The 25,642-nt window shown below is 36.4% G+C and overlaps 1 protein-coding gene across 1 annotated transcript; it reads right to left on the reverse strand.

Moving 5' to 3' along the window:
• Positions 1–901: 901 nt before the first annotated feature.
• Positions 902–25,361, reverse strand: LOC112562005 (symplekin-like). The gene is given in 34 exon segments (XM_025234933.1): positions 902–3,670; positions 3,869–4,543; positions 4,911–5,114; positions 5,272–5,364; positions 6,791–6,967; positions 7,584–7,771; positions 7,986–8,090; positions 8,462–8,549; positions 8,823–8,923; positions 9,044–9,152; positions 9,343–9,412; positions 9,612–9,705; positions 9,806–9,881; positions 11,668–11,736; positions 11,905–12,018; positions 12,202–12,283; positions 12,389–12,584; positions 13,141–13,227; positions 13,481–13,601; positions 13,881–13,906; positions 13,909–13,954; positions 15,572–15,667; positions 16,751–16,909; positions 17,112–17,270; positions 17,620–17,721; positions 18,177–18,331; positions 19,545–19,642; positions 19,957–20,108; positions 20,300–20,363; positions 21,023–21,129; positions 21,513–21,639; positions 22,239–22,366; positions 24,452–24,520; positions 25,126–25,361. Coding segments are annotated over 34 exon segments (4,350 nt in total). The 5' UTR covers positions 25,249–25,361; the 3' UTR covers positions 902–3,580.
• Positions 25,362–25,642: the final 281 nt, after the last annotated feature.

Raw genomic sequence — 25,642 nt, forward strand, 5'->3', positions numbered from 1 at the left:
GAGCAGCAATAATAAAAAACAAACTACCCACTGTCGTCTTCACAGTCTTCAGTTATTGTCATGCTATATTTTTATGTGGTGTTCACAAGACTGTTTCTCACTCGAGTTATTGACTTTTTTCGTGTTGTTAGTCTCTGTGCCATATGCCCTGTCAGTCTTATGTGGGACTTAGGTCATTAGCGACTCAGATTTAAAGTCTGATGCTGTACAGAGCTAACGAAAGGATAGTTGGTTTATTTAGCAGCTAGGGTACCTTGATGCAATTTCTTGTTACAAAGAGCAGATAAAGTTTAACAACTTTAATAATTAATGTTGTAAATTTTCTTTCTGTTCATGTTATCAACACTTCAAATGGAATTAAAGAAATGAAAAACAAGGTATTCAATAGCTGAGGAGGACTAATTAAAAGAACGTACAAGACCATATAACTTACAAAATGATATAAACTCATGGTGAAGAAGATTATATCATCAGCACAGAGTTATTCAGCCAAGTTTTTCATGCATCTGTCCTGCTGATTTTATTTACTATAGCCCAGATATTAAAAGTCACTATATCTTTTGTCATTATGAGCACAATGTCTCATCACGTCATAAAAACTCACTAATAATCTAATATTTCATTTTCCCTAAGGCCAATGGCTATAAATGAAAATTTCCGTTGCATATAATAAATCTGAATTAAAAAAATAATCTGTAAAAATCGTGTTACCTAGGTCATCTGGAAAGCTAAGTCAAAAATATGCATCTTTAGAGTGACAGTGATTTTAAAACAACACACAAATATGGTGGCATAGGAGAATTACTGATGGGACAAGAATATCTTTTTGCCACCCGACCCCATGCTTGATATGTGATGCTTCACAAAGTACCAAAAAAGTAGAAGAGTTAAAAGAGAGAGATAAATGACAAATCTTTATTTCTGAGGGTAGCAAGAATAAGCAACAGTTATGCTTCTCACATCTAACCTTTGATCTAAAGAAAGGAAAACGAAACACTACTAGAAAACAAAGGCGTTAATCAAAGACAATTTTTTTTTTTGCACACAGACTTGCAAACCTTGAATGTGATGAATATAATTACAAAGTTCATCTTATTCTGAATATTAAAGAATTTCCTGTGATTATGATAACCAGGTGAGTAATTTTTCAGTGAGTTTTGTTTCTTGTTAAGTGCTGCTTTGTCATTTGACACTGAAAGCAGCATATATTGTGATGTGCATTATGCAAGTGTGTGTATGTGTATGCATATGGCTGCACTCATGCACCAAATAAGTTTTTTCAGTAATGTGGAAGTGTAAGCATTATTCACTGTCAGCATGGAGTTGCCCCTTCCTCCCAAAAAGCCAAGCATCTTCCTATGCCACTGCACAAATGTCGTTACAAGTGCTAAGCAGATTTTTCAAAAATCATCAGCTGTGCAAAAAGTGCAAAGAAAAACAAATGAAAAGGTCATCCACTTTGCTGAAACATCAACTAATGATGTTTTGTTAACCATAAGCTGGTTCATGTCTGTGAGAACCATCACTCACATCTGCATGCACACACAATCTCTCATTCACACATTCACTCAGTAGAAGAATGAGCCTAAAATGCATGCATTTGAACATCTGAGTTAACTCCACAATAGAACCTTCACAATATTTAAAGAAAAAAATCACAATTTCATAGCTTTTTATAAGCTTCATTATCATTCAATAAACAGTATTTTAAATTACATAGTTATTTTAAGTAGGGATCAGTGCACTGTCCATGTTTTAGGAATTTTACACAATAAGCAAATGTCCTTAAAGAAGCTCTTGAAATTGGTATGTGGGGTGCTGAACAAAGAACAATGGGGTAGGCGGAAACATCTCTCACACCAGCACATCAACTAACACATGCATGTGTGCATAAATATACATACATATATTACATATACATGGATATACTTCACTTTAACTCAAATATTAATATATTCTGCTTAGAGGAATACCTTTGGTAAGAGACCTGTTTACAGAGCTGACACCCTAATCAGTCTTAGACTCCAAATGCCTGAAAGTTTAATACCACAAGGCTGAATTGTGGTAGAATACAAATAATTTTTTTTTTTAAATCTACCATCCCGACTTTGATTTTTCTTTATGAGGAATGCTGTTGTTTCTAAGTTTTCCTTAATGTCCCAGGGCTTGTATACCATACATTGTAAGCATTCAGATTAAAATCTTCCCCCCATCGTCATTCCTTCTTGTGGAAGAGTGACTGTCAACTCACTGGTGTTGCTTTCTATACCAAGATTAATCTTTACATGTATATATTTTTGTTGATATCATCATGTGTTGGTCAGCTAGTCAAATAAACATGTGAAAGATGATCTTAGGTCAATACCAAATTAACACCGCTTGGAGGCCTTCATTGGCAACTGCTTACTGCAGCTGGAACTAATCTATTTTGTACCAATTCATGTGGTTCCATACATCTCTTGCTGAAATGTGCACTGTCCTCATCTATTTCTTTTTACTCTTAATCTTAATTTCTTGGGGAGGTGGGGGGAATCTATGAAGAGCTATTTTTTCATCAAAGCATATGAATTTTTTTAAAATGTTGTCTTGAAGAAGAGAGAGAGAGTGTGTGTACATTTACTGAGCAAGTAAACACATTTTTAAATTTTGGTTTTCATCTTTAATATGATTCAACTGTAGGTAAAGTGAACACTACAACGATTCATGACTTTACACATGATGTTGGCAGTAGAGATTTAGAAAGAAAAAATAGTATCCAAAGAAACTAACAGCTCAAAAAAAAAAAAAAAAAAGTGCAAGCAGTACATCACAAGACTTGGACCAAAGTGAAATACCCAAACAAATCAATGTGAAATAATTACAATCCGATGATGTGAGCAGCACTTCCGTTTCTGCTACGTATAAACAATGCTTATCAAGACAGTGCAACATCACATCAGTCCACAAAAATATACCTAAATAGAAAAAAAAAATACAAACCACAAAATCCCTTCTGCACAATTCACTTCTCTGCAAAATATGGCAAATCTATAAATTCAAGTTAACCTGTTGATTGAAATAGTTCAATTTAGTAGAGATGCTGTCCTAATTTTTTTTAACAATAAAGTCTTGTCACTAAATAGAACATCCTGCCAACATGTTAACCTTCAGTTAACTTTAATGCATAAACAAATGATTAACAACTCTGAAAAACTAAACAACCATTTTTGAGAAGACTGCAAAATGTGATGACTTTGTCAACAACCATGGCTAATGTTTCTTTTTGAAAAAGTTAGAACTTTTCTTTAACTCCAGGGAACTTAATTAATTATGTACATCTAAATTAATTCTTGTGAACAAGGTTCTGAATGTTGCGAACAATTTTTCTGCTTTTGATAAATGTCATCAAAGTTAACATGGTTCAAAAAAGCAGATGATTTTAAAAAAACAAAAAACAAAACAATAAAAGTGATTTCTTGCTGCAATTAAAAAATAAAGTTGTCCAGAACAATCTCCAACATTTGACGATCTCCCAACCCCCATAGAATGGGAGGGAAATTTAAGAAATGTCATTCATTTCTGAGAAGATGTAATTAAATTTTTATTTTTTAGTTCTTGTGCTGCGCCGTGGAGGTGGTTTAGAAGTTCGCCCAGATCTCCGTTTTCCTGTGTCTGTAGTCTCTTCAGCAGACTGCAAAGAATTAATGATGAGATTTTACTGTGCTCCAGAGAATTTTTCAATCTTTAATACAAGAAAATATAAAAAGACTAAAATAACTCCTTAAACTTACTTTATCAGAATTTACTACTTTAATTCACATTTGATTAAATTTCTTTTATCTGTATCATTAAATTCTCTAAAGACATTTTACCGAAGGTTTACATCTACCTTTTCTTCAGGTGCATCATATTCTTGCTGAGCTTCCTCTGTGGTTTTTTGGCTTGTTTCTGACTTGAGCTCTGTTGTAGTAGGCTTTGACTTTGGACTCCTGCTGGTTTTCTTTGCATTACTTGGATTGCTCCCTGAAGGCAACTGACCTTCATATGCTTCTGCTACTAACTCTTCAGCAGCACCAGAACTCTGTGAACCTGTTGATTCTGGTTGTTCTTCTAAACTTGGTGATTTGCCCGGTGATTCTCTCAATTCCATTTGTTCTTGCTTGACTGCAGACTCTGTTGTGAAAAGTGCTTGAGGCACAATAACATTTTGCACATCAAGTTCTGGAGAAGAAATCATCTGGGTGTTAGAAATGCCTATATCACACACATTCTCTGATGAAGAAATGTTTCTTGACTCAGACCCTGTCTCACCAGTACCTTGTAACTGAAATCTGTTGCTAGCTGTTCCTGACACTGGCTTCATATTTTGTATAGCTGCACAGGTAATTGGGTCTGATGTTGATGACACTGATGTGGTCAGGACTGCAACAGGAGTGAGTAGTGAGTGTGACTGCAGGTCTGGTGTCTGCTGGACGAGAGTAACAACCGCTGAAGATTTTGCGTTCTGAGATATTTCCTCTGCGTCATTTGATGCTGATGAGGTCTTTGATGGTTTTTCTTCACTCTTTGGGAGAAAAAGAGAATGCCAATTTATAGTTAACTTCTGTTAACAAAAAAATTTAGTTTTGTTTAGTTTATTCCTTGTTACTCCTCAAGGAGCATAGGGCCGAGGTTTTATTTAGTTAAAATTACACATTAAAATTACAAAGCAAAGAAGGATGAGACAGTTACATGCACTAAGCGTAAGGATATGATGCCTCCCTAAAAGGTGCCCCTCCCCACCAAAAAAAAATTCCAAAACTAATGGCAAACAAGAACAAAAGACTGCATTGCTACTTCAGTAAACTGATATTAATCTTGGACTACATTAACACAGGTTAAAACAAATTTAACTGTCAGTAAATATTTAATGCTTGTTAAAATCCATCCACCTTTAGTGTAGGTAGAATGGTGGCGGTTCTTACAGCTGTAACAGCAGATATTGGCTGAGGTTTTCCTATTGCAGGTTTTGCCTCTGACACTATTTTAATGGTGGATGCTAAGATGTTTGCCTCAATTTTAGATGACAGTACTGCGTCAGGAAGACTAGACGGTGACGGTTCTGTCACACCTGGTGGTGCAGGCTCTGGTTCTATCTGTTATATAAAAAAGAATTTGTAAATTTAAAAAATGAACTTTTATTATGAATCACACTACATTATCTACAACATGTAAATGAAATAACTATTTTATATCCAGATATACTTATCCCATTTGAAATAAATGTGTGGCTTCTTTAAATCCATTTTTTACCTCATGGGTGACTGGAACAGTATCCATTGGCTCCTCAACTGGTTCTGGCTCTGTCTCAAGCACATGCATGATCTCTGGTGGAATATGAGCTAACTGCAAGAAAAATAAGACATGACAACAATAGACTTCTGATTCCAGCTTCAGGCTTTCTTACCTTAAGTTAAATTCTGTCTTTTGCTGGATATGTTCAGGATTACAGTCTGTTTCCAGTAATAGAACGCATCACCTTATACAAAATTTATTGATCTAAATACAGTGAAATCCACACAACAGGAACCTGGATAAGGCTTAGGTCTCGATAGCAATGCCCATTCATATCACTGGTATAATCAATTATGTACTAAATGTATTTTGTCCTCTTAATTTTTTATCTCCATCTTAGAATTTAGTACATAACACAGAGAAGACATTTTGACTTCTTGAAAAAGTATCTTAAGTTTTAACTTCCTTCAAGTATATTTCACCGTTCACCAGGAATAATGTACTAAAACTTCCTTCATAATCAGTTCCTAATTTTATTTAAAGACAGGTATCAAAAGATGTCACTGAACTATATTTCTTTTCCTGCTAATAACTTTTCTTGACACGGAATGAAAAGGGCTATATGTAATTCAAGGCTCAGATGCAACAGTCTTTTGGGAAAGCAAATAAATTTATTAATGAATACAGTGGAACCTCGGTTAACGAACTTAATCTGTTCTGGAAAGCTGTTCGTTATCCGAAATAATTTTTTCCATAAGAAATAAAGGAAATAGATTTAATTGGTTCCCAGCCCCTGTTGACTCCTAATATTTGAAAGTTACAGGCTATACAGGTATTTGTTTTAATGAGAACAGTTATAATGCAATATAAATGGAGTTAAATAAACATAAAAACATTAACGAAAGCATTGAAACGTCAGAAAACTTGCCGTTTTGACGGCGTGGTTGGAAGCAGGTGTGGGGAGGAAGGGGGGGGGGAATTACTGCTTTGATTCCCCCTACATGAGCACACGTGACATTATAAAATCGGGGTGACTTCCCTTTTCTGTGGCTTCGAGGTTAAAGGACAAAACGTGTCCAGTGTCTGTTCCTTCTGCCTTTTTTGTAAAACTCTTCGGTAATACATCACATATCCGGCAGACGCATGCCACCTTCATACTTTGAAATCATTTCCTTTTTCAATTCATTTGTTGGCTGCTTCCTTGTCATTACCTCGCTACTATTAATTGCCTTAATCTTCTTTGGAGCCATTATTGAGGATTATCTTATTAAAATAAAGCACAAAAATCACTAAATAAGAAGGATGCGCATAGATAAGGAACGACCAATCGTAACTGTGTCTCGAGCGCGATTGATGACATGCTGGTCGGTCACGTGTGGTTCACGTGGCTGTTCGTTATCTGAAATTTTGTTCGCTATCCGAGACAAACTTTTAACGAAATTTTTGTTCGTTAACCGAAATATTGGTTATCCGAGGCGTTCGCTAACCGAGGTTCCACTGTATGGTATAAATTTCAACAGTCATATAAACTCTTTACCTGAAGTGGGGTGAAGGACCTGACATGAGTAAGTAGAGGAATGCGAAGGTCAGGAGAGATCTGAAAGACATTGCTAAGCTGGGCTGGTGGGAGCTGCAAAAGCACCTGGAATGACTGCGGCTTAGTGCGCTGACAGCACTTAATGAAACCCTCCCAAACTTTTTTCTGGTTCCACACCTGCATAAGAGCAAAGAAATACATTTTTAAGACCTCTTTCTTCAATGCTTACCAGTACCTGATGTCATGACCATAATAACTGCTCTACTAACATTGAGAACATCAGCTACAAAGTATCCTCACTCACTAGAAATGAACTCAAATGAAAAAAGCACTGACCTTCTCAATAGTAAGCTTCCTTTAATTATACAGCACAGTCTTAAAAAAAATTATTACTGCAATGCAACATCATCTGACCACAAGATGCACAGCAAAAACATTGCAGAAAAGAACAATGCAAATGCTCATTTTATGGGGATGAATGACAATTTTACATATTTTAATAGTTACATTTTGCATGTGACCTGTACAGAAATAAATGATCAAACATTCTGAAGCTCACTCAAATAGTTCATATCGATGCAAATTGTAGCAGCGAGACATTAAAATGTCATGCAAAAACATGGCAGCATTTCAAAGCATAAGCATTTTCTGCTTTACATTATTCAAATTTCTCATTCTATAGTCTTTCATAATGCTGGAGATTCAAACAATTTTTGTATGTACTTTATATTACTGATGGCTGCTAAAAGTGCAAACCACATTAATGAAGTCAATTTCACACAGAAGAATTTACCTGTTTAAGGATGAGTCTCTGAAGAATGTTGAGGACAAATCCAATTAGCCGTGGATACATTGATAAAGACTGGATGACTGTGCGCATCAGCAAAGTTGGTAAAGGAGTTTGTTCCATCAGTCGCTGCATGACAATTGCAAGCACTTCCTGGGTGTAGATACTACGTTCACTGAAGCACATATTTGCAGCTGCAAGAAGCAAAAAAAAAAAAAAGTGGATATGAAAACATACAGGCCAGGTATTACTGAACTGAGTGCTTAAAACATGGCTCAAATATTTAAGGAAAATCTCTGTATAATTCATGCATTCACACATTGCTTTAATATACTGATATCATACACAACAGATTAATCCATCGATTCACCAAACAATCATAATTTTGTGAAAAGAAAGATCAGTTACCTTTGATTATGGTTTTCATATCACATTTCAAGGGATCAATGTTATGGAGAGCCACTAGCAGTTCATCTGGTGTAAGAGGCGATACATATGAGGCATTAGCAGTAACTGTAAAATAAAGAACAAGCACTCCAGAAAAACTGTTTACACAAATGGCAAGCCCTCTCACACACTAAAGATTAAAAAAAAAAAAAAGGTTTGAATGTATAAGGGTGCAAGAGTTTTTCAACAAAACGTACAAGGAAAAGCTTTGACCTCCACAGACTTCTTACAAAAGAATGAATGCACCTGGGTTGAGTGGGGCCTCTAAATCCACTGACTAGGGACAATAGCTCTTTTGGTTTAAGAGCAGTTACAGCCCCTAAGCTCTTCAGTAGGGTTGTCGAGTCAAGTTAAAGAAATGGAAATGTCTAATATATACATAGATGTAACGACATGATGTTTTAGCCCAACATCAAATATTGGAATTAGAACCTTACTGTGTGCTCCCATCAGCCGGTTAAAGACCTCTTTCACCACCATTGGATTCAGTTTAATCAGTTTAGGCAGAGCAGCAATTACCTCTTTCTGTAAACAGAAAATAATATTGTAAATTTAACCTAATGACAGTGTGGTTTTCCTCTAACCATATCCAAGCAATGTTGGGCCTTCATATCATGCCTGCTTGACCCCATTAAAAAAAAAACCCACTGTACACAAGTACTTCTTGATGAAAAATGTAAAAACCCTAAAGTACTTTTCAATTTATCTAAATGTGACAAACTTAACTGTAGTAAGAGGCAAGTATCATCTGGTAGGTTTAAAGATGTTTCAAAAAAGTCTCCTGATTAACAGCCTGACCTTGGAAAGTCCATTGAGCACAGGAATCAAAAAGCGGACATCAGGGACCCGTTTGTGATAAAGGTCACGAATGTGATCGACAAGCTCTGGAGATGGAACAGCTGTGGAATACAAAAGGTACACTTGAAAAGAGATCATAAAAAAAAAAAAAAAACCCAAACAGAACCATGGCTATGTTGCCCAGCTGTGTTTCACAGGCATCTACAAATTTTTCTAAATACCTTTGTCAGTCAGAATATGAATGACTCTCATCACCAGGGTCTCCGAGCCTTTTGGACAGTTCTCGACAAGACGAAGCAGCTCTGGGGAGTCCATTCCCATTCCTTTGACCTGAATAAAGGAACACTTCTATTAATCATTGACAGTTACAAAACCTTTGTCTTCTAGAGAATATTAGGCATAACAGCACAATTATTTATTTCAAAAGTAGCAGGAAAAAGTCTTCATCAAAACTTAAGAACCCCAGGAGTCCAGGTTGAGGAGGCAAAGTGAAATAAAAATGAAAATAAACTCCACTCACTGGTCCCTCCAGAACTCGCAGAATGGTACGCTTGATGTCAGCAGAAGTGGCTGTGTAGATGTTGGCAAGTCTGAAATATTGTTTATAGGCCTTGTTTTTTAAAATAGTACTACAATCATACTGTTAAATCATACTTATGAAATTCATTAATACACTGATGGTGATGGTGCAGCTGATAAAGCACATTTAATTAAGAGTTATCATAAAATTAATAACACTTGAATTTCATGCTTGATGCTATTTCATTTCATTGTCATTTTTGTACTCACTCGTGTATCAGAGCATGGTTGGCAGGAAGAAGACCCAGATACAAATACAAGTGTGCCTTGATTGACTCCTCACCCCAGCTTTCTGCATTGCCCCCTGTTAAAGAACATGTCTGAATCAATCAGAAAAAAAAGGTCACATGATGATTATGAAAGAGTATCTTAAAAAAAATGTAACAAAACTTTTTATTACAAACCTTGCCAACGTTTCTGGTCAGCTGATGTCTCTGGTCTGGTTTCAAGCAGCTGTTTCAGTTGCTTAATTGCATAAAACTGAAAGATAGCAATAAATTCTTATATCATCTTTGAAAACATTTTGCAGAACACTTTACACAGTCTTGTCAGAAGCAAAAAGGAAAAACATACCATTTTTGGCAGTAAAATTTGATGAAACCACTATATGGAGATCACCCTCAATTACAGCTGTCTGCTCTGGACTGGATGAATAACGACCAATGAGAAGGGAGCACACGCTTTCAACCAAAATGGTGCATTAAAGCAGCCACCTCCAAAGGCCAAAGTGGGAATCAACCCCATGCACCAGTGACATTTAGTAAAGTGCTCTTCTTTCAAAAAAAAAACCTCCACTTCTTCTCGTAAGCAGCTAAGCGGAGACCCTCCTAGCAGATGAGAAATGCACCACTACTTCTCACCCATACAACAGCCACTGGCAACTCCACTCCTAATACTATTCAGACATGTAGGTTCTGGTGATTTAAAGTTGGGTGGATCCCTGTGTCTACTATTTAGACACCTAGTGCCCTTGGAAAATAAAAAAATAAAGAGATACTTTTATTTCAAGTGGGAAGACCAGAAGGCTACCCCAGACAAAGCCAGTGTTGAGGAGAGGGGAATGCTGGAGGTGTCCTGTTAAGTGCTAAATGTTTAGCTGCTGACACACTAACCAATGCATCCAGAATGATAAGGTAAAATGCACAGTTTCCAAGGTATAAAGCCTGGTGAATGCAAAGACAGCCCATCAACCTACAGCCTGTGAGACAACTTTTATAAAGTGCTACCTTCCTTTAGAAGGTCAGACTAGTAGCTACGGCTTAAATTACATGCACTTTTGCCTAGAACGTTAGGTGGCCTGATAACTGCCTCTATCCTGGATGCTAATCTCTGAGTGAGATGTAGTGTTTATCCTCTTGCAGCAGAGAGAACAGTATGGACTGGTTTCCTTTAAGGGAGGTCCCAAAAACAACAGCCTTAGCTGTAAAATCTGGAAGTGAAGGGGGAATGGGGAAGTAAGTTGGCTGAATTTGTGCTTCCTGCTCATTGATGTTTGTCTAATCAGGAGTAGACAGCTAGAACTGAGGTGGCTAGTAGGGTGATCTCCAAATAGTCATGTCATTTGGTACAATAAAAAGATTCTGACAGTCTTAAATATCTTCAAAAAAAAAGTTTTCTTGCTTCAGAAAAAGAATTATACTTTCAGGAATTTTTATTAAAAGTGTGTCAACATAAATGCATGAATGCTTACAAAAGTCATAAACATTTGCCATAGTAGCAACATAAGTTGTTCATATTGATCGAAAGTGATAAAGGCAAAGTTTATGAAATTTAATAAGTTAAAAAATATGATTAATATTACCTCTGCCATTACATCACATTACTTTTACTTAATTCTTTGATAACCAGATCCTTCTTTTAACTTTTTCATATTAATAATGATTTTGATCCATGACAAATTTTAGCTCCTAAGTGAGTTGGGAATGAAAGTAACATAGCATAAATGATCATGATTAACAAAAGGTGTTGCACAAAATGCAAATGTTGGCACACGGCAAAAAGTAAAAAGGTTTTAACTTTTGGGCTATTTTATGTTCATGTAGTGATGAAGTTACTCTAGTTTGGTTATAGTATTAGTACATCTGCATCACTCTGTAATCCACATTAAAAACAAAATCCAAAATCGTTTCTAGAATGTTTGAAAATTCATCCCACAATCAAAACCTTTTTTTTTTTTAACAGATTACTTACATACAAGAATAATAGCTGACAGTAATGGAGAGGTGAAATAAGAGCTATGTTCAAAAACAAAAACCAGTAAATATACCTCAATGCTTGGTCGCAGCTGCTTGTTTTCATATAACTTCTGGGCTGTTTGAATGGCTGGATTACGTATCTAAAACAAAATTTCGGCACAATAGAAGGGTAAGAAATCAAAATAAGCACAGACAAATCTTGAGTGTTAAAGTGAAAAGGGTAAAAAAAAGTTACTGTCAATAAATTAAGGCAGAAAGTTTGACCACCCAATGTCTACTTTCCCATTTACTGGACCACTCAGCATTACCTCTGGTCTTTCACTAGCTGTAAAGGTAAGCATCACATCCATGAAGTCAAGCCTGTTCTTTGGTCGCATCATAATGAGATCTCTTAATGTCTTCATTCCTGCTTCTGTGTGTGCCTATAAATTAAAGATATTATTGCACAGTTAAAAGAAAAAGATAAAGGAAAAGGTAATCTACTGAATACAGGAATTATCAGAAACAATAAATAACATGAATTTATTTACAGAACACAAGCTTACACATTTTCTTCTAAGTTAGGACTGAAATAAAGTAAAGAGAATATTTTGTGAAATGCCCACCTCGTTGGCACAAAACTTGCGTATAATCTGCATGGCATTGTCTGTGATGACAGGAGCCTCAAGGATTAAGCGATGAAAAAGACTGCAAACAGAATGAGGTAACATGAAAAACAAAAAAAAAAGTCATTAGACAACTGGTTGATCCAAGTTTTAAATTTAAAAAACAACAGCATGACCTGCTACTGACCCATCTTTCTGGTCAGGCATCTCTGACAAGCCTTTTAAGAGACGAGTAAGGCATTCATCATAAGATGACATATCTGCAGCTTTTCCTGGAATGCTAGCCGAGTTGTAGTTTTGACAGTTGGTGTATTCCTGGTACAGCCAGGAAAAGGCGAGGTCATAGCGGTTTCGGAGGTCATCAAATATGTATCCTTCCAGAACTACATGACAAAAAAAAAAAAAAGTTGTTTAAAATACTTATAAATATATATGAATAAAAGATGCAATGTGAGGACACCACTAAAAACTGTCCCTACAAGACAGGTATAAAAAGACGTTGGCTTAAAGAGACATTTTTATTTATTATTAATAGTATAGTATTTTGACTTTGCATGATCTAACAGATTAATATCTTTGAAATGATATTAAACTGTTAACCTGACTTTGCTTTCTTTAATATAAATCCACTCCACCCTATCTTGATAAAAACACTAGTTGGTCTGTGACTGCTTATTCGTTCAGGGAGAACCAGGCTTATTTTACAGTTAACCTCTATCTCGAGGTTATTCACCTTTCCACCACCTGCATGCTAAGCTGGAGTTGGTACCCTACTAAGAGATTGAGTATAGCATAATCCCAGCTCCCTTATCCATTGTTTGTGTGTTATTTCAAAGTCATCTTCTCATAACAGCTATAAGCATCTGATAACATATTTTGCCAAGATATCATAGTCAACATAATTCAAGATCCCACACTAAAATAAAAAAGTGTACTCACTGTCTTTCAAACATCCCCCAAACTGAGAAGTCAGGCAAGACAAAATTTTGGTTCTGGCTCCCTGTATGTGGTTTACAGAAGCCATTCCTGCATGAAAAAATTACAAATGATAATCCCATCATTTCCAGAGACACAAAGGTGGTTGTTAACTCAGAAGCAACCCTTAAAGTTAAATTTCTTAAGTATGGTTGTAAAAGATGATCAGGATTATAAGTCAGTCCTGTCTAACATCTTTGAAACAGGACCCAGATGTCTGTCAACATCACTGCACTCTGTCATTAACCGAACCTACTTACATCAACCAGAGACCACATATTATCAAGAGTACATAACCACTTACTTTCTGAATCTAAAATGCGCTTAAAGATGGCCACAGTCATAGCATCCAGTGTTTCTGAATCCAAAGGTTTGGTTACACTTTCCAGCTTGAACTGACGTAATCCTTTTCGTGGAAGTGGAGCCTGAATGTTTGAAGATTATGTACAAGAAACGTAATGCATAAAAGTTATCAAACATGATGATCATGCAAGCTCAACTGAGTGAATGAATGACATATTTTAACAGGACAATTAAAAATGCGCGTCTTTTCTCAATAAGCAAAATTATGCACTTCTGCTCTCATAAGTGTGGTTTATTTTCTAAAATTTGTGTAAGGTCAATAAAAATTAAAAGTTAACATGATATATGAAAAAAGAAGAACACAAATTAAACTGGTGTCTTAAATGTGAATGCCCTCTTACAGAGGTTGGTGGAAGGAAATCTGTCCTTTTCATGTGCTCTGCTCGCTCCTCTTCTTCCCTTGCAGTAAGTCCACCTAGAAAATATTATGATGGTATTTAATTACAAATATTTCAAGACATTAAAGATCTAATATCTTCAAAAGAGCTTAATCTTTATGATCCACTAGTAGCCCTGGGTGTCATAGAGATGTGGACACAGTGATTGATAGCTTGGTGTGAAGCCTCAGTGACAATAAGGCCACACCCTCCACAAAGTTGTCCTTATGCTTAGATGCCAAAGCATCTACAATGGTAGGCTCACTACTGGCTATTCGACTGGCATCTTGAGTCAGTGGCCAACTCTCTACTCCTGGACGTCCACTACAATCCCTTGGATTATTTTTATTTTTAATCATCTTCCTTCTAGTCTAGTTAGCTGCACATCTGAGACATCTCATTTCATATGATATTTTTCTTTCCTGTGCCTTAGTCAGTATACAAGTCTGGCACTGATAGGTGAGGATGGGCAGGAACATGGCATTGATTAGATGTGCCTTTGCTAGTCTCCATTTGGGTGGAAGATTGACTAAGAAGTGTAGCCAACTGGTGGCTGATTTGTTTGCTTTTTTGCATTTAGGTCTCCATCTCTCTGTCAATATTGCCATCGTCTGTGAAGAAGCTGCAAAGATACTTGAATTGTGATGCTTGATTGATTGACTTGTCACTGATGTTGATGTCGGAAGTGCCTAGTGCTCTAATGTCATTACCTGTCTTGTCTGTGCTGATTCATTTACTGTTGGATCAGCATGTCCTATTTTGACTTTGCACATGCTCCTGCAGATTCTATTTGTCTTCATTTGCTAATCCTTGGTCATTAGCAAAAAAGCAATTCATTTATCATTTCTGGGTTGAGGGCCACTTCTGTAGTCTATATAGATGCACATGAATGCTGTCGAGCAACTGAGAATTGTCTTGCAACTGTTGCATTCGATGGCAAGTTCTGTCTAAAAGATCTGCATCAGTGCAACAGCCTTTCTGACCCATGTAACATTTGCAATTGCACATTGTTTCAGACAATTGGGAAGGTCTTGAATAGAATCTAAAATCATATCCAATGATGGAAATGGAGCTGTGATGGTCGTGAAGGGTTACTTGCCTCCAAACGATGTTGCACAGTCTGAGGCATCACATTGTTCTCATTCAAACTATGTGACTCACTCCAAAGAAGGCCTTTTCTTTTGTTATTTGTATTACTTTGAGCATAACTTTCCTTGGGTGGCACATCAGGCTTATGATCCTGGAGTTTTGCCACTATTCCCCTGCATCTTACTGAGCGTGCATATATGGAAAATTGTGCAAATCACTACCTCTTGTTTAAGACAAATGTTGCAACTACTTAATAAGACCACAAGCACAAGACCCTAGAAAATTACCAGTTACGGTTATGAACATGTCAACTGGTAAGAAAAGAATCTGTGCAAATCAAAAATATTTACAAATTGCAAAAAAAGCTTTATTCCATGGATAATAGAAACAAAAAAGTGCCTACACATCTCCAGTTATATTTTTTGGCAGAGTTATATTTTGATATAAGGTGTGAAAGCCACGTCAATGAAAAAAAAAATTCATGTTGTTTCAGTGGACCTTACCAACAGATGAATGAGATATTAATTAACATATATTGCACTAATTAACCTGAATATTTCACTTACCAACCACAGTCTGGATGAGCTGTTTGGGGATGTACTGCCATCATCATAGGCAGGAGTCTCTCCCCCATCTTTCTGGTCATCTACTTTCTTCATAGCCTGCAAACAGCCACAGTTTTAGCATTATGATGCATACGGTTCTTGACACCCTCCCTTTCTGTCTGGTGAAGAATGCCAGTGCTTGATAGACATACATCAACATCTCACGAAGCTAAAATATTATTTTACTAATTAATATATTTTAGACTTACTTCATCTTAATTTTTAAGATGTGTATTTATGCAATATGCATGAAGTTGGACCTCAACATTGGTTTGTTTCTCTTTTGTGATTTTAATTATCTTTGACTTTGCCAAAAATAATTCAATGTGAATTCTATTTTTTTCAGTTTCTTTTTAGTTACCTACTCTGGAAAATTATGGACAACATGCACAGACTACAAAATGTAAAGAAAGTTTAAATAAGTCACAAATGCATAATGTTTAAGGATTTATTATTATTATATCATTTACTACCATAAATATATGCACAAACTAATTATAAATAATAAATTTTGTAAAGGTTTAAGAGTACTGAAGAACTGCAAATTATGCACTCTGTTTAAGGATGCCATGCTCTTTGTCTGGGTATGAGTCGGCCCAACTCGTGTTTACTCTTCTAATGACAGATAAATCTTGAGTGTTTTGCTAATTTTTGCATCTAATACAGTGCAATAAAATATCAATTGTAACCACAGGTCTTAAGTATAGTGCTTCTAAGAATGCACCCAAGATGCAGAAGTAAAGACCCGTGTAGAAAAAGAATATGTCATATGATTATAGATTCTTAGTACAGTGATGTCAATGGTGTTATCTATCTATTCCTCTTCGTGCATCAGGTTGAACATAAGGCCTCAACCAGAGTCCGTCACAGATGTCGATCGGCTGAAACCTGCTCCAGGTGACCCCATGTCCAGCCCTTTCCTTTCTACTGTTCTTCTCCAAGTTTCCTTTGGGCAGCCTCGTTTTCTTCGGCTGTCTGGAGTCCATCATAGCAATGGTGTTAAGGTTACCAGATTTAAAGTTTGTTGGGTTGGGGAAAGTGGGCAAGAGTTACTCATGGATTTTCCATACATGCAATGTTCTGCATTCCTAACCCATCATAAATACTGAGGGCTGACATACACAATACGGAAAGACTCACTTGTAATTTAAGTTCCCCAACACCTTTGCCCATGCCTGCCATTGTCAACTGAGTGGCTAGCAAACGGGAGATGTGTTTAATTTGAGCATCAGTGCCAGCAGCTGCTATAGGTGTGTACGTAGACTGGAACTGTGCAGGCATTGCTTCTGGCAGCATAACCTGTACAAAATGGCTCAGATTTTCAAACAAAAAAAGAACAAGAACTTAAAGATTAAACCTTAGTCATGCATTTCAACTGCACATTAAGAATGACACAAAAATCACAGATAGTCAACGTTTGATTTGCCTCATTTTTGTCATTGCCTGTTACTAAACAAAAATAATAAAAGCAAAATGCAACTAGCTCTAAACTGTCTCTTACCATGCTTAGCAGTACCAAGTCAGCCACATGCTGAACTGATAACCGTGGCAGTAGATCTTCTGCTGTAATATCAATAGCAGTCTGGCGCTGTAAAGATGTTGGCTGCTTCCTGGTTCTGTCAGTCCATGGCGTCATCCCAATGTCATCATCATCATCAATCTGTATCCCGTTCTCAGATTATAAGCATTTTGAGAGTAAATTATATCTAAGATCAGAATAAATGAATATATTCACTCCCTTCTTCACCTTAATCTCCTCCATTACACTTCTTTACATCCCTGAAAACCTCTACCATATCTTGTGCATCATCTTTGTTTATAAATTTTACCATATGAATGACAATGCCAAAGACAAATGTGGCTTTTTTTTAAATCTGCAAACTTTTGTTTACTGATGCCAGATATTATGCTGTACACAGTCCTATTAACCAAAAACATCCTACACATATATATTTTTTGCACACATTCATGCCAGTTTACGATCATCATTCATGCTGCTGTTTCATTACCTCTGGTAACAGAGGTTCAGTCTTCGCTTTCTTCAGAGCAGAGGGCCCTGGCTCCTCTGTTTTACGCTTACGACTCTCCTCTTTAGGAAGAGCTTTATTGATCTGCATTCCAGAGAGAGAGAAAAAAAAAAAACCCCAAAAACAAAAAACAAGAGTCATGAAACTGCAGACAACAGTCTTCTACTACAATAAAAAGTCACAGTGTAAGTAACATGGTATTATTTTAAAGTTGCCTGTAAAACTGCTTCCAACCTAAAAATACTCAATTGTTAAATGCTAATGTTAAATGTGAATAAAAAGAATACTGGGCTAAAGGCACCTTCAAGGGGGTGGAATTCACTGAAATCTTGAAGGTCTAAGTGACCAAACAGTTTGTAAATGCAGCAACATCAATAAAATTAATAAAGCCATAAAAAAAAAAAAAAAAACTGTGAAGATCATAACCATGAAAGATTAAGCAAAACTGTAAATACTATCTTCATTTATCTTGAGGTTCAGAATTAAAAGAAAGGAAAACAGAGCTGCTAGCTGCACACAACAAGTAGGCTCAACATTACCTCTGACTGGGTGGCCCCAAGATCAGTGAGCAAAGTGGTGATCTGTGGGACAAAATCTGCGGACATGGGATGACGCAGCAACATAAGCATCTGCATTTTAAGGTTCTTACGAACGCTGCTGACCTGCGACTTAGCCAGAGTTGGAGGCAGGTTCACTGCAACAGTCAAAATTTATTCTGTACTTGAATACAGACAACTGTTTACTGAATATGTTCTCCAAATGAATATTTGCATAATTGTCAATTAAGTATGGTAGACTATTTTTTTTTAAGAACTACAATTTTTAAATTTTACAAGGTGAAATGACAGCAGGATTATACAAGTGAGAATGACAGGAACTGGAGGTTTCAAGGAAGCTCAGCAAGAATTTTATATAGCCTGAAATAGTTTGCGGTGATGTATCTATTGTACTGGGGATCAAAAGCTAGGAAAAACCACAAACAGGAATTTCTTGCCAGACACTTGAAACTTTCAAAAGATATCTTAAAGCCCATTTTTTCAGAAATAATTAACAGACTGACTTGTGTGTGTGTGTGCGCACTTCTTGCCAAAACCTGATATGACATACAAATTATTATTGTTCTTCCTGAATTATGCAACCTTAAAATCTTTTCCTAGCAAAGAGAGCTGCCAAAAAAAACATTTGGCATACAGCCGCATATGATCAGAAATGAACAGAAGATTAACAATAAGTGAAACTGGCTGACTCCATAAGGGTTGGAGAAGGTATGGCAGGAAGGAGGAGATGGACATTACCTCAGATAAAGGTGCAATATCTTTATATCTCACTCCCTAAGGACTGAAAGTTCATGGGACAACCTCTACCATTTTAGGATTAAGTCTATCCAAAGAAAGATTTTAACTCTGGTCTAAAAAAACACCATCACTAAAGTCAGGTAACCACAGATGTGGTCCATGAAACCTATAAAACATGAAAACCTTAATTGTCTCACAAGCCAAATTCTACTGACCTGGGATAATAAAATCAAAGAACAAAAGGCTGGGGGCTAGCAGTGTTCTGAACAATCTGTTGCTAATAAGTCTTGAATTTCCCCTCAGAGAGAAGACTTTGTTGAAAGTCCAATTAGCAGATTAACACAAGAGAGAATGAGAGCAAAAATGCCAAAACTTACTAAACACAGTTAATGTTGTGTGATAGCTGATATCACCACAGTTTGTAACCCTCACCAACCTTCGCTATGAATTGCTATTGGTATCTCTTACCTCCTCCCTGCTCTGTATAAATATGCATGTCATCAGATAGGAGATCCCCCAGGTGATTCTAGGTATCATACTCGTGTATGATAAAGAAATTTTAAAATTCTCTGGACCACTTAATGTCTAAGGACAACAAAATAAGATACGAACCATGTAAGGCTTCAAAGCCTTGCACAACCTGGTCAAAAAACTGAGGTCGTTGCCTGGCAATGTTGGTCAGAGCTCCCATAACCGTCATCAAGTTGATACTGAAAATTAAATATTAGAAATAAAGAATTCTGATCAAGTACATGGCTATAATAATAATAATAAAGACCACTTGATACATTTTTCTGCTGAGCAAGTTCAATGCACTGTAAAAAAAAGTACAATACAAAAAAAAAAGAAGATAATGATGCGATTAATGGAATAAAAGAACAATGGAGGGTCAGAGCTGACTATTCAGCCTCAAGCTGCTATTATATTTCTTAGTTGCATTCCATGGTGAAAGATGATACAGCCTTCATCTTGGACAAGAAGTACTCAAGTGCTAATGATTGGCTTGTGCAGTCTGAAGCCTTACCTTGAAATATGCAATGATCCCTGAAACTGTAGTAAAGTCAAGAAGCTAGTCTGGCCTTCTTCTTCCAGCTTCTTTAGTCGAATCAGACGGTTGTTTTCCATCACTTGATCTAAAGACAAATCACCTTCTTGCTTCTTGGGCATTTCAGATTCCTGCCACAACAAACATCCACTTCTAGTGTCTTTGAGAAATTTATTATTAATTTACCAAATTTACATTATGCCACAGTTTTTTAACAGCCATATTTCCCACATTGTTACATAAAATTGCTGCACTTGAATACATTCAGTGAAAAAGAAAATCATTAATTTTTTTTCAAAAACTAATGTCCCTTAAGACTTACAGGGCTCTTCTTGGAAAGAGCTAAAGTTAGACCCTCCAGGAATTTCACAATATGTGTACGCACTCTGAAATTGCAGAAAATATGGCACATTAACAACAGCTTGTATGACAACCCCATTCAAGCATCTATCATACGAAAAACAGTTTCCGTGACAATCCCATTTAAGCACCTATGATATGCAGACTTAACTTTTCCTTTCTGGACAGTTACGATACCACAAGACCAGGCCTCGTATGCAGGAATATATAGGACTCGTTTATAGGACTGGACTATTATCACAATACAGCAATAAAATTCAAATGCAGGGGCCCCTGATTCAGCACTGTATCGAATGAGCCAGCTATTGAAGGTCCCTAATCCAAATTTTCATGTACTATCGTGACAATAGTTTAATCAGGGTTAACTGCATGAGGCCTGAACTTGTCAGTCTTAAGGTAGTTGACAAACTCCATAAGATTTTATAGAAATATCATTAAATTTTCTGTAACATATCATATGCTTTAAATAAGTTTATTAGCATAATAGAAAATGGCAGCTTTTGTGTTAAGTGAACTGCTTAGTGGAGAATGATGCTATGCTCACAGCTTTTGTTATTTTGTGTGTGTATAGAGCTACTTGTCAAATGGGAGATGCACTTTATATACATATCTCATCTATTATTGTTATTATTACCACTACTCAATTTTATTCAGTATAAGTTAAAGGCACTGCCAAAAAACTTACCCATCATTGTCAGAGTCTAGCATTTCCACCATTCTAGACTTTATCTGGTTCACATGCTCCCATACTGCTGTCATTTCAGATCTCACACTTTTAGCTTTGCTTACCCACTGCATACAGAAACTACAGTTTGTACATACAATAATGTATACAGACACGTGGTCACATATTTATAATCTGTCGAAAGCTTTTACTAAATAACTATATGCAGTTAAAATTATTTTCAAAACAATTATTACCTATAATATTTAACTGTATTATATAAAAATAAACTGATGCTGGATATGTAACTGTAGTCCACCATTATTTAAATTACATGCATCACACCTCACATTTGTTTACTGTTTCAGGCTAAATTAGTTTATTATATATTCTGGTATATGTAGCACATCTAATAACATGCATGCACCCATTCCCCTAAAAAAAAATTACCTTCCCTTTGCATTACCACTTTCAATAATTTTCTTGTCTCAAAAAGAGAAATAAGACTAACCTGCAAAGCACTGCGGTAGATGGTTGCAAAGGACAGAATTACTTTTTTCTGCACGTTTATATTCTCATCAGCAAAAAGGTGTGCCAAAGATGGCATTACACGTGGCAAACATTCTGGATCTTTCTTACTGCAAAATATCCATAAAATCTAAGTAAATAAATTACAATTAACAATTTTTCATGGTTTATTAAAAAAAGAATTAAATAAAATCTTTCCACATACTGCAGGCCAGTAAACCAAACCTGTCAGAGGAACACTTGCCTAACTCCAGTGTAATGTAGCTTCAGGTGCTAATTTCTTGTTTGTAAAACAGATACAGAAATGCACCAAAAGAAACAACTTTTGATCAAGGAGGAGATGTGGGATGAATAGAGAGAGTGGAGTCTATTATGATGCCAAAACTCTTAACAATGGACAAGTAGACCACTGCTTCAGAAACAGTAAGTAGTCAGTGTTTAGTGCCAATAAATAGCAGGCAGTCATCAATTTCTGTTGCTGCAGAGCTGTTGCATAGTAGCATGCCTTCTGTAAAAGTAATAGAAATTATGGCATCTGATGACCAGTGACAGGAGCTGGGTGTAGATGATGGGCCTCAGAAGAAAATGTTGGGATACACCACAGACCACTGGGAAAGGCTGGGAAAAGCGGGAGTCAATGACTTCTGGCTCAGACAAGGCCAAAATAAAATAAAAATAAAATATTATTCAAGTTTATAAAATTACTTACCAAGCCTCTTCCATAAAGCCTATGATACACTTCTTCACATCAACTGATCGATCAGTTTGAAAAGCAATCATTTCATCTAAGAAGTTATCCAGAAGTTCTGGATCTTTGTGAATAATAAGCTCTTGTACCTAAAAAGCAAAGACATAAACAAGATTATATAGCAAATTTTCAAATGTTGAAGAAAGCTATTACAACAACTTAAACAAATTAAATTATACAAATCTAAAGAATAGTGTTGTTTCACTAATGATGTAATAAAAATGGTGAATTCAATATCTGAAAAGTTTACCAGAATTTTTATTTCAATATGTGGATTTAGTGAATGGTACTAATGCAAAAACTAGCCTTGCGTTCAGCTCACGGGCGCTCACTCACATTTTGCCCGCCTGTCACACATGCCCTGCTGGCACCCCCAAGTCTAGTTGTGCGAAGGGTTTCACAGACTCTCACAGGCAAGAGTGAGTGCCCCTGGGCACGCACGGTCAGCACGCATGCTGCTGAACGCAGGGCTGATCATCTCATGCACCATAGTGGAGCAGTCACTTACAACTCACTCTACGTAAACTACACTGACTTTGAAAAAGCATTTAATAGCATCCGCCACCCCTCGTTCTGGAAGATTCTAAGAACAAATGGATTTTCACTGAAAGTGATTAACATCCTAAAAGAAATATACACCAACAACCAGAGTTGTGTGATTCGTAAATGGCAGCAAAGTGAGTGGTTCCATGTGAGGACATGTCGGGCTGAGATGTGTGCATTCACCCATCCTCTTCTTCAATGTCATGGATTGGATAAATAAGGTGGGCTAGTGCTAGTAGAGACAAATCAACAGGGCCTGCATGCTAACAGCCCGGCTGGAAAACTGACTTTGTGGATAATGTCACCCTGCTTTACATCCAGGAAAATACAGACAGGGTCAATCAGGCAGCAAGAAATGTGGGGCTCCACCTTGACCAAACCAAGATGATGAAAGTCAAAAACAAGAGGGCAAAGTAGTGTAGTGTGGAGCTGGAAGAAGTGGTGAACTTCAGTATCTTGGCAGCTACATCTCAGCTAACAGCAACATCAAGGATATCACCAGAATTGTGGTTTTTCAGCACAAATAGGCTGCAGAAACTCTGGAGATCACCAGTCAAGCAGAACAATAACAAACTGAACATCTGCAAGTCAAACATCTGTTCAGTTCTTCTCGAAGAAGTAACAAGATTGAGGGCATGCTCAGAGGGACAATGCTTGTGTCAAATTCTCTGGGAGTACCAAGTTACAAACAGAGAAACTGAGCAGAAACACAGGCATTAATAACATTGTGAATGAGATGTAACAATGATCAACTTTATTTGTCCCAATGGGCAATTTGAACATGGGAAGGTGCTCTAGTTACAAAGTAAGGTTAGAAATAAAAGTAAGAATAAAGTTTGTTGCAAGGTAAAGCATTAAAAGATGTCAACATGAAAAATAAATGCAATGAAAAAAGAAGGCAAGTGACAATTATATATATATATAAAATATAAAACAAACAACAAACTTATATCAAGAATAATCATGTGCGCACCTACATCACACACCACTGACACTTCATCTAAGGTTGAGCAGCTAGACCGCAAATGGCACATAATTTCAGATGTCTATTATTTTTACATATTGGCAAGGAATAACATTTACCTGAGCTTAATAATACAAATTCTCTCGTTAGTACTTGTTGAGGTATTGACAAAATGCATGAAGCTTTCCTTTTGTTATCACAGAAAGAAGTCTAATCCCTCTGTTTGATACCAATTATCTTAGAACAGATATGGACAATACTGTTCAGACTATTCCAAGAGAGATTGCAAAACCAGCATACAAATGAAAAATATAAAAGACTCTAAATAAACAACTGATAGAAAAGCCTAACAGAGACGATAGAGGTGAATAAAATAAAACAAGCCGCCTTTCAGAGAATAAGACCAGGTGTTTACATACTGCCCTCAGATGGGCACCAGGAGAAAGAAAGAGAGGCAGGCTATTACATATATGGTGATAAACTGTTGAAGAAGAGATGAATGGATAGACAAACCTGGGGCAAAGTAGGTAGCCTATCCAGAACCAAGATGGCTGGAGATTTGCTGGTACCTTATGCTTCAGCCAAAGTGAAGGGGATTATGTCAGTTTTTTCTGAATCATTCATAATCATATAAATTACTACTTCTACTACTGATCAATACATTTACCTGCTTAAGAAGTCCAGTCTTTTCATTATCTTTTGTCAAAACAGAGGCTCTGTTTAGGAGATCTACCACCTGAAGAAGCCGAATTCTCATTTTAAACAAATTCCACTTTCAAGTATTAGGCAGTTTACTAAAAAAAAGTTTTCAAATTGCACAATAGCTTATGGAACCAATGGTGCATAATAACTGAATTAAATACATCTCTCTGTTTTTATTCTCATTTTGGGATTTACATAAAATCACAGTTGGAAATGCAAAAGTCCATAATGCAATGCACAATGACCCATATCAAAAAAAAAAAAAAACCTTGCTGCCTACCTAATCTCTGGGTTCCTCCATCCCTGTGCATCAAACAATTTTACTACTACTTGACAATGCTGAGCTGGGGCCAATTAAACCCCATGTTTCATAAGATTTCCAGTTTCATCTTCACTAAAAATATTTATTGCTGTTTGTGAAACATCTAGTTAATCTCTTTATTAAGTGTACAAAAAACTTTTAGTGCAGTTATTTCAATACCATACTGCTACAATCTTGATATCTCCCCTCCCCTTACTCAGATAACAAACAGAAAAGTAAGAAGTCTACATTAAATTGCATCAAGAAATGTCTTTGTGGCATATAATGCTAAAAGTACAGAATTCAGCTTTTATTTTTCGCCTTAATTTTAGTTTTACTTTTTCAGATGTGGATTGCTTAGCTGTTTCTGCTTCGTCTTCTTCGTTGTGTTCCTCGTCTGTGAAAAATTGGGCGGCTGTAGACAGTCTTTTAACAGTAGTTCCCGCAATCAATCCTGCCATTTTAAGCTGTCGATTGGGTTATATATGTAGGAGGAATAATAAAAGAGATTAATACTACGTGTTATAAATAGCAACCAAAAGCTCTCATGCTCGTTTTCAGTTCGCCGACCGGAAGTAGGCCGGTTTTTGATAAACTCCAAAATATCCTAAATTCGTAAAACAATGTCAAATAAAATCATGAAGTTATTGGAGAATAACAAATAATCTAATAAAATTGGAAATTAATAATTATATTATAATACTATTAAAAATTGACTATAATGTCGTAAAAGCCAATTTTTAATCTACATTTCAACTTACGACCTATGGAGAAAAACCTACGAGGGAACATGTATTGGGAGTGTGACAAGCAGCTGATAAATACATGTATACGAAGACGAAGCTAGTATTGCCA

Source organism: Pomacea canaliculata, linkage group LG4, assembly GCF_003073045.1.
Source record: "Pomacea canaliculata isolate SZHN2017 linkage group LG4, ASM307304v1, whole genome shotgun sequence".
Classification (NCBI taxonomy): domain Eukaryota; kingdom Metazoa; phylum Mollusca; class Gastropoda; order Architaenioglossa; family Ampullariidae; genus Pomacea; species Pomacea canaliculata.